The 10,178-nt window shown below is 40.1% G+C and overlaps 1 protein-coding gene across 1 annotated transcript; it reads left to right on the forward strand.

Moving 5' to 3' along the window:
* The first annotated feature begins 3,449 nt into the window (after positions 1-3,449).
* On the forward strand, positions 3,450-6,608 carry Ubqln3 (ubiquilin 3). Its single transcript, XM_058578575.1, has one exon. It carries the CDS (start codon positions 3,873-3,875, stop codon positions 5,907-5,909), a length of 2,037 nt encoding a protein of 678 aa, XP_058434558.1. The 5' UTR covers positions 3,450-3,872; the 3' UTR covers positions 5,910-6,608.
* The last annotated feature ends 3,570 nt before the right edge of the window (positions 6,609-10,178 follow it).

Raw genomic sequence — 10,178 nt, forward strand, 5'->3', positions numbered from 1 at the left:
TGTGTCTGGCAAGTGCACTACAAAAAACTATACTTTACTACTGTCTACCAAAAAAGCTAAGTTTTGAGAAAGAAATGTTACCTAACATGGATTTTATTTCTCTATTAAGATACCTCTTTTAATCTGTTTGTCTTCATTTATTTTAAAAAAGCCTAGGCCTAGGGATATAGCTCAGTTGGTAGAGTACTTTCCTCGCATGCACAAGGTCCTGGGTTCAATCACCAGCACCACCAAAAAAAAAAAAAAAAAAAAAAGTCCAAGCTCCCAAGTCATCTTTCTAATTTCATCCCAATATGCTATGAAAAAAATTCCTTATCATATTCAATTTTCCCCTAATCATCAATTCTCTAAAAATTTCCACACTTCAATTGCACTCTGTAATTTAGACCTTTGCAACAGAAAAACACTCATGTGTGCAACTTTCTTTCTAAAGGTTCCCTTATCTTTTTGCTATGTCTGTCCACTGAAATTACTGCTTCTCCAGAGGAAAACTAGGAAAGCTAGTACTTAGGGTAATATACTTAGGGTAATGATGTCCATCACCTACTTCTTTCATTCTCAATGGACCTAGAATTGGGCAGGGTCATTCCTGCACTTATTACTGCTTCTTCACCTTAATTCTCTAGCTTCAAGACTACACAGTCCATCAGTATGACCATTCTGGCATAGTAATCACCTATTAAACTCATACTTAGCCTAATCTCTGTATAGGTAGAGAAAGGAACACAACCTTGTTGACAAGTTAGATTTAAATTTATTGCCAAAGGACTTAATCTTAACTGATCATTTCCAGTCAATGATTCTCACTAGAATCTGCATCTGAATCACCTGGTGGGTGTGTCAAAGCTTAGCTTTCTGAGCTACATTACAAGGATTTCTCCCCCACCCCACACCTTATTTATTTATTTATTTATTATTTGTACATAACAGGGGAATGCATTATAATTCTTATTACATATATAGAATATTTTTTCATATCTCTGTATACATAGTATACTCACACCGATTTGTATCTTCATACATGTATTTTGGATAGGACTAGAATGGGGCTCCACATTGTCCTTCCTAAATTTCCAAGTGCTGCTGGTCTGAAGACCACACATGGAGATCCATTTGCCTAGTCAATTCATTATCTTATCCTTTTAGATGCCTATTTCATATCTTTTCTGCTTTTCTCAAATCTTCAATGTCCGCTTATATTCCGAATCTCAGCTGATATTTTGCCTATTTTAACAAGAAGACAAAAGAGATCAACCAAAAGGCACTTCTACCATGTCCACTGCCAAATGACCAACTAACTTACACCTGTATCTTGCACATTCTGTCTCCTGTTCTGTTATCATGAATAAATTGTCCATGTCCCTAAACCAAACTCTATATGTGGATACTTTCTCTCCCAATTGCTGTAACCTATCTATTAAATGATTTACTCTTATGATTGCTTTCTTTTTCTCCTGCATTATTTTCCCTTCATTATTGGATGTTCCCATCAAAATAAAAACATCATGCACTATTCTTACCTTCAGGAAAATCAAAACAAGAAACACTAAAAAGCTTTTAAACCCCACATTCCCACTAGTCTTCATCCCCTTTGCTAATTTATAATACCCTTGTTGGATCTTCATTTGCTCCTAACCACAAGCTATCTGCCCCACCTCTGTTTTCAAAACTGATCTCATGTGGCCTTCAGCTTTTTTTTTTTTTTTTTTTTTTAAATCAGATTTAGTGATCAATTCTCAGTCCTCATCCTACTGAACTACCAGGATCATTTTGATATATTGAATTACTCTCTCCTCTTTGAAATTCTTCACTTGAAAATTCTTTATAATTTCTTAAAATTTCTTGGTTAGTTTTGGTTACACATGATAGTAGAATCCATTTTGATATAATTTTATGAACATGGAATATATCTTATTCTAGTTAAGAGTCCCATTCTTTTTTAAATTAATTTTTAAAATTTATATATGACAGAAGAATGCATTACAATTCTTATTACACATATAGAGCACATTTTTCATCTCTCTATAGAGAGATCTATAGATCTCTATAGAGAGATGAAAAATTGTATATACAAAGTATATTCACACCAATTTGTGTCTTCATACATGTACTTAGGGTGATGATGTCCATCACATTCCACCATCATTTCTAATCTCATGAACACTCACTTTCCCTCCCACCCCTCTGCCCTATCTAGAGTTTGTCTATTCCTCCCATGCTCTCTCTCCCTACCCCAGTATGAATCAGCCTCCTTATATCAGAGAAAATATTTGTCATTTGGCTTTTAGGGATTGGCTACCTTCACTTAGCAATTTCTTCTTTAACTCCATCCATTTACCTGCAAATGCCATGATTTTATTTTCTTTTATTGCTGAGTAATATTTCATTGTGTGTGTGTGTATATATATATATATATATATATATATATATATATATATATGCCACTTTTTTTATCCATTCATCTATTGAAGGGCATCTAGGTTGGTTCCACAGTTTAGCTATTGAAGAGCCCATTCTTATGGATGTACATGATGGTGGGATTCACTTTGTTGTTTTCATATATATATACATGGGAAAATTATGTCAGATTATCAGATTCATTCTTTCCTTTGCCTATTTTTCCTCCCTTCCCTCCCACATTACTGTTGTTTTCTTTCTTTCTTTCTTTCTTTCTTTCTTTCTTTCTTTCTTTCTTTCTTTCTTTCTTTCTTTCCTCTCCTTCTTCTCCTTCTTCTCCTTCTTCTTCTGAATTCTTCTGAATTCTTCTGAATTCTTCAGAATTCTGAATTGGTGTGGAGCCACAGGAATGCATTTTAAAAAATCTCTATAGTTTTTATTCTATAATCATTAACTAATTGGCTCTCTAAATGCTTATGAACTCTAGACTTAAAATATTTAGCTATCTTCCTACATCTCAATTTAGCTATAATAGAGACATAATATATATACATACACACATGCACACGTATGTTTTACAGCATGTTGCTTTTCTGCTTAACAGCATGCTTATTTTTATTTTATCTTAATAAATATCATTTGTTCTTGAGTTTCCCTGGGAGATATTAAAAAACAAAACAAAACAACAAAAACCTCAAGTCATCCTTGACACCTCTCTCATAATTCCAATTTTACCCATCAGCAAATCAATACTTTGAAAACATAGAAAGAATTCATGGTTAATACTGAATTAAACAGAAAACAGGGATATAAGATGCCAGGAAGAAGGCCTTTATATAGAAAGAAGCTGAATTTGGTTGAACTGAAGAAATTTGTACAATTGCCCAATCCCAGTTTGAGTTTCCATACAACACATATGAGATTGTGTGGAAGCAGGGCTCTTGGCCTGGGAGGGATTGATCAGTACAGGGACCTCACTATGAAAAGCACAAATGGGGTAAAGAAAATAAAAGAGGTAAGGAGGGTGTTAGAAGTTCCCAGGGATCGAGAGCACCTTGGAGGAATCTCCAGAATCCATTGTGTGAGGTTATGATGTCAGTCCTGAGGTCACAGAGGTGACCTGATGGAGTAGGTTCCGGCCCAGAAGGCCTCAGGGGTGGCTGTGAAGCAAGATGAGGGCGGTTTGGAGCCCTGCATAAGAAGGAGGACGGGGCCACAGATGATTGGTATGTATTCCCCAGACTGGGCCCTTCTTCCTATCTTCGCCCCATCATTCATCAACTGATGGCCTTTTCCCCAGGGCCCCAGATTTACCTTCCCTGATCCCAACATCTCTTAATCTCATATTCCTCCAAAAATGTCCACTCCCAGAGACTTCATGGCCCCTTCTATGTACACCCTGCAGCTTCCCCTTCCCTGAGGCCCAAGACCCTCTTCATCCTCACCTTTCCTACTTAACATCACTGCCTGAAAGGATGATCTTGGTCTTCCATCTCCATTCCCTCAGCTGTGTCCCCACAGACCTGGGACTCCTGCTGCCAACCATGGCCAAAAGTGGAGAGGCTCTGCCACAGGGCAGCCCAGCGCCAGTCCAGGACCCCCACCTCATCAAGGTGACAGTGAAGACGCCCAAGGACAAGGAGGATTTCTCAGTTACAGACACATGTACCATCCAGCAGTTGAAGGAAGAGATATCTCAGCGCTTTAAGGCCCACCCTGATCAGCTGGTCCTAATATTTGCTGGCAAAATCCTTAAGGACCCTGATTCATTGGCACAGTGTGGAGTACGAGATGGCCTCACCGTTCACCTGGTCATCAAGATGCAGCGCCGTGCCATGGGCCCTGAGTGCCCAGCTGCCTCAGTCCCTTCTCCAGGCCCAAGTCATGGATCACTCCCTCAGCCAAGCTCCATTTATCCCACAGATGGGCCACCCACCTTCAGTTTAGGTGTCCTCGCAGGCCTCAATGGGCTGGGTCTGACCTCTGGTAGCTTCCCTGACCAGCCAAACTCACTGATGTGGCAGCATGTATCAGTGCCTGAATTTGTGGCTCAGCTAATTGATGACCCCTTCATCCAGGGTCTGCTGTCCAATACGGGCCTGGTGCCCCAGCTGGTTCTTGACAATCCTCATATACAGCAGCTAATCCAGCACAACCCTGAGATTGGGCATATTCTCAACAACCCTGAAATCATGCGGCAGACGCTGGAGTTTCTACGTAACCCTGCCATGATGCAAGAGATGATGCGTAGCCAGGATAGGGCTCTCAGTAACCTGGAGAGCATCCCTGGTGGCTACAATGTGCTTCGCACCGTGTACACAGATATTATGGACCCAATGCTTAATGCGGTACAGGAGCAGTTTGGTGGAAACCCTTTTGCCACAACCACAACTACTAATTCCACCAGCAGCAGCAACCAACCTTCAAGGACAGAGAATTGTGACCCTCTCCCCAACCCCTGGACTTCCACATATGGAGGTTCAGGGGCCAGGCGAGGAAGGCAGTCTGGGGATCAGGATGCATCTGAAATTAGAAGTAGGGTCCCAAACTTTCTGGGTAACATAGGACTCTATGATTATCTCCAGCAATTACATGAGACCCCCCAGTCCCTGGGAACATATCTTCAGGGAACTGCATCCACTCTAAGCCCAAGGCAGGAACCTCCATCACCAGGAAACAGAATTCCCCCAACTTCATCCTCATCCCAGGAACCTGGATCAGGACAGCCTCTCCCCAAGCAGTCAGTAACAATCAAGGGAAAGTCCTCCTGTCCAGCTTTCCTGAGATATCCCTCAGAGAGTAGTACTGGACAAGGTAGAGGCCAAGACGGTACAGGGAAGGATTCTACTAACCACAACACCAGCATGCCTGATCTTGTGTCTGGGCTTGGCGATTCTGCCAACAGGGCTCCATTTGGTCCTTCACCACCTTCCCCTATGACAACCACTGCTGGAGTCCCTGAGCCTCCTTGGATGCCACCACCAGGATATCCAAGATTTCTGAGGCCTGCTGGCTTGAATCATGCCCCCCATTTGCAGGATGAGATACATCAGCAGCTACCTTTATTGCTGCATCTTCAGGCAGCCATGGCCAACCCTCGTGCCATGCAAGCCCTGCTGCAGATTGAGCAAGGTCTGCAGATCCTGGCAACTGAAGCACCTCGTCTCCTGCTCTGGTTCATGCCTTGCCTAGCGGGGCTGGGCGGTATGGCAGGAGGGACAGAGTCTAGAGAAGGTGGCTTTATGTCTGAGGATCCCCGCCCAGCTCCAGCCCCTCAGGTTTCCCCAGCACAGGGTTCTTCAGAATTAGGCTTCCATTCCACTCCCTTTCTCCAGATGTTGCAAGCCTTAGCTAATGCCAGTCCCCAACAGCTACAGCCTGAGGCTCACTTCCGGGCACAACTGGAGCAACTTCGGGCCATGGGCTTTCTGAACCCTGAAGCCAATCTTCAGGCCCTCATTGCCACAGGGGGTGATGTAGATGCTGCTGTGGAAAAGCTGAGGCAGTCGTAGCAGCTTTAGTTGTTCAGACCATATCTTTTCCTCTGTGCCTTTTCCCCATATCCTATTACCCTAGCTCTCCCATTCTTGAATACAACTGCAATATAAACCAAATTTACTATGATGCCCTTTACTGTGGAGACATTGTTGTTCCAGAGTTGATGGAAGAATAAGAGCCAGAAATAGGGTGGGGGAAATGTGTGTGATCCAGCTACCCCCAACACTGGACTACCATGGGGCCCCCATCTGAGCTCGGTGTATGCCTGTCTTGAGATGCAATTACATCCAATCTCCAGTGTTAGCCACCGTTTGAGTCTGATTCTTGTGGGAGATGAAAACAGGGGAGAATATGGGAGAAAAGCTAGCAATAAGTGCTATCTCTATGAATGGAAGGACTTAGAGAGGAAAGAAAGCACAACGTTTGGATTTAGAAGAGTCAGGCATGGCATGGAGTCAGAGGAGGGAATATTACTGCAGCCCTATGAAGACTGAGTTCTGAGACTTTCCTGGTATCTTTCCAGAAGCCTTACAGATTATATGTCCTGTAGTAGCTGCCATCGAGTTACCTGCATTTTAGGGCTCCCTACCACCACCTGGCTGAAGAATCAACATGGTTTGTTCCCAGTCCCTGAAGACTATCCCCCAGATGGCTGGCTGTCATTTTCAGGAGTTAATTCTGATCCCTGAGTGCATAGACGTAGAGCATGAGGAATCAGGCTGAATTCTCTAGTGAATCTCAACTAGTTTATAATGTCCCTTGCAGTCAGATTCAGAGACTTGATTTCTTGCCAAAAAAAAAAAAAAATCTAATACATACCCTGTGCATAGTATCTGCTAGCTGTTAGGAATTCACTGTGCATAAAAGGGACACAATCCTGCCCTCATGAGTTTATGAGATTGTGGCAGGAGCTGTTCTAACTGAATATATGAATACTCATTATTCATCATTATGGATTTTGACAAGGGGCTGTGAAATAGCATTGATGGACTTGTTGTTAGTTTAGTCTGGGGGCTACACTGAGTGTATACTCAGGGCTAACCCTTGACAAGTGGTAAGGGGGAAGTAGGAAAACTTGGAAGGGGGACTGAAGAGAAGAACCATATGTATAAAGGCACTAAGTAGGAGGTACATAACACAGGAGGTGCCTCTGGCACCTAAATTATTTTTCATATTCAGAAATATTTCCCATTGCCCATGTACTTCTATGTTAAAGTATTATAACTCCTAAAACAATCAAGGGAACAATGTTTTCCACATAATATGCCAGAGAACACAAATTACTAAGAAATGCACAAATGTGCTTTTTTAAAAAAGAGTATTATATCTCTTTAAATATGTTTTCATATGAGCATATTTTATACACACATTTACACACATGTATAAGAAAAAAACCCCAGAGTCTGATAGATTTAAAACAGAGTGTAAGAATAAGAAGTATTCATGCTGTGTTATAGAAGAAAAAGGGTCCTTGATGCGAGGGTACCATTATAGTAAAAGTGTCTGGGGGTATGTTTAAGTATCAGAGTCCCATTGTGTCACCCTTCCATAAGCTGAAGAGAGCAATCTCCCCTTGGAGCCCAGGGTATTTAGACAAGCCTGTCTACCTTTGAGATTCTGGCATGTGGCTTAAAGGAAATGAGACAAACTTTTGGGACAAATTTATCCCAGTGACTTAGGTTTCAATCTCTTGGTGAGGCATGAATCTTTAAGGTCTCTATTTCTTACTCTGCTCCCCATCAAAGTGGAAATTCTTGTCCTAATCAAAAGCACTGATTCTTGGGGAAAAGAAGAGGAAAGCCTTCTTTTTCATCTGGGGCTGTGTCTAAATGGGGAAGATGTACAATGCCACCCATACTTTTCATCATTTGGAGAGGGCCAAGTAGATCTGAGAAACTTCATGGAAAGAAATTTTATTGTTCTTACCTGACTTCCATTTGGGCCAGCAACCTGAAGTCTCATACGACCTTAAACTCAGCTTTCCAGGATGGTCTGCAGGTAGGCTAGGTCTGAAAGACCTGGCAGGGAGGAGAGTGTTATTTTAGTAGATTTTTCTCTTGTTATATCCTCTTTAAAAATACTAACACATATTAAGTGTACATATTAATGGGGTTCAGTGAAATATTTCCATACCTGAAAACAGTGTGAGCTGATCAAATCCAACCATCCTTTTTTGCTCCCCTTGTCCCCACAGACATCCATGTGGTTGGGGAGATTGGGTAAATAGGACCAGAATTTGTGGCTGGAAGAATAAAGACTGTTGGAATTTTGAGGAGAAGGGATCCCTGCATGCTGATATCACTCAAAGTGCCGGTCACCTGGGACTTGTGCCGGTCACCTGGGACTTCTCATCTGTTGTTCCTGCTCTAACTCTAGCACTCTGTCGGCAGAAGTCTAAGACCAAGTATCTGTTCTTGGCATGGGAGTTGTGTAGGTGGAGAAGACAGTCTCAGAGAGCTTTGGTCATACTGGGCATAGTGCCTGGCTCCTTCCAAAGAAATCTTACCCTTTTTCTGACCAAGAAATTTGCTAGAAAGCAAACACACAAACGTGTGCACATGTGCATGCATACACACACACAAACACACAAACACACAAACACACACACACACCAAAGAGACTGATTCAATCTACATTGTTAATCTGCATCACAAGTAGCTAGAGAGGTAGACTGCAGTTTAAGAGGAAGGTATTATTCAGATAATGGGAAATGTGTGTATGCATTCATATTCTTTCCTTTTAAAACATGTTCTAATATTTCCATCATAAATATGTACACATATTTTCTAGATGTTTTAAGTTCTTACTACTTAAGTTGTATTTTAATAGCAGCTAGCAGATATTTAGAGTTTATTGTATGTCAGGCCCTATTAAACTCTCTAAGTCAGATTTCATATAACAGTCCTTTAGTGCAGTTAATATTATTATGCCCAATTTACAAAGAGGAAAGCTGAGGAATATGATGAAGGGAAATACTTTGCTTAAATTTATAAAAATTTTTCATATTAGAGCCAGGACTTAAAATTTCCAAAGCTTATGTTGTTTACAGTGGTACCAAAACAAATTAGTCTGTGCTTTAATCCATATTCCCCCAAAAGTGGATCAGGAGAGGATTTGTAGCATTTAATTGAAATTTTTGGACACTTGACTCCTGCAAATACCATATCCTACATATGTATGTATGTGTATTTCTGCTTCTTTGCTTTTTATTTTATCTATTAGTACTATACTTCAATTATTTTAACATTAAAATATTTAATTTACAAAGGCCCAGTGCTTAAGTCATTATTCTTCTGTGAAATACCATTGATTAATTTTGTCTTTATTTTTCCAAATTTTCTTTATAGCAGATATCAGATTTCAGAAAAGCTCAAATGAGCTTTTGATTGGCTTTCCTACACATATAAATTAGAAGAAAATTGAGAAATTTACAATAGACAGTCTTTCCTCTCAGAGTAGAGAATGTTTCCATCAATTCAGGTTTTATTTGTCCTCTATAAAGCATTGTAGCTTCTTCATTGAATTCTGACATATTTGGGTTTATTTAAGCACACATTATAATTCTTATTTTGAGTAGAGTTTTTTTCCACTATGTATTCTGCATGGTATTACTGCTGTGGTGAAATTGTCCTGTCTCCAGTTACAGTATGAATTCTTTGTGTAGACAGACATTGTGCTGATTTTTATGCAAGTAATGAATGCATCTTTGATAAAGGTTTAGTCTCTACTCTTCTAATAATTTATTTATGTAAATGTCAATTGTAGATAAAATACATAAGTAAAATAAGATATTATAAAAAAATAATTTCACTACCAGACAGCACTATTAAAACAATGATGTTTGGCTTTCCACATAGTTTAATAAATCTGCCCTTTTAACTTGATAATGCATCATGAAACTTTCTAAGTTATTAAGCAGCCTTTTTCAATTTATTAATTATTTTCTGAATACTTTTTATATGCCATAAACTGTGCTTGGTGTTAGGAATACAATGGTAAGCAGAGAGATATTCTCTAAGAAATTTACAATTTAAGGGAATTGATAGACCTCAGAAGTAACAGTTAACTCTTATAGAGTGCTCACTTAAGAACTAGGCACTATTGTACCACCTTTACAATATTAACTCATTTAATTCTTATTGTAAGTCTATAAAGCAGGCACTATTATTATATGTATTTTACAGATGAGTAGCTAATGCAGGGCAAGGTCTAGACCACGATTACACAGCTAGTAACTGATGGAGCTGGAGTCAGGATTTGAGCCAATCTTTCTAGAGATTACT

The sequence above is a fragment of the Marmota monax genome, unplaced genomic scaffold (assembly GCF_021218885.2).
Source record: "Marmota monax isolate L192 unplaced genomic scaffold, Marmota_monax_Labrador192_F-V1.1 WCK01_AAM20220418_F8-fsc00068, whole genome shotgun sequence".
NCBI classification, from domain to species: Eukaryota; Metazoa; Chordata; class Mammalia; order Rodentia; family Sciuridae; genus Marmota; species Marmota monax.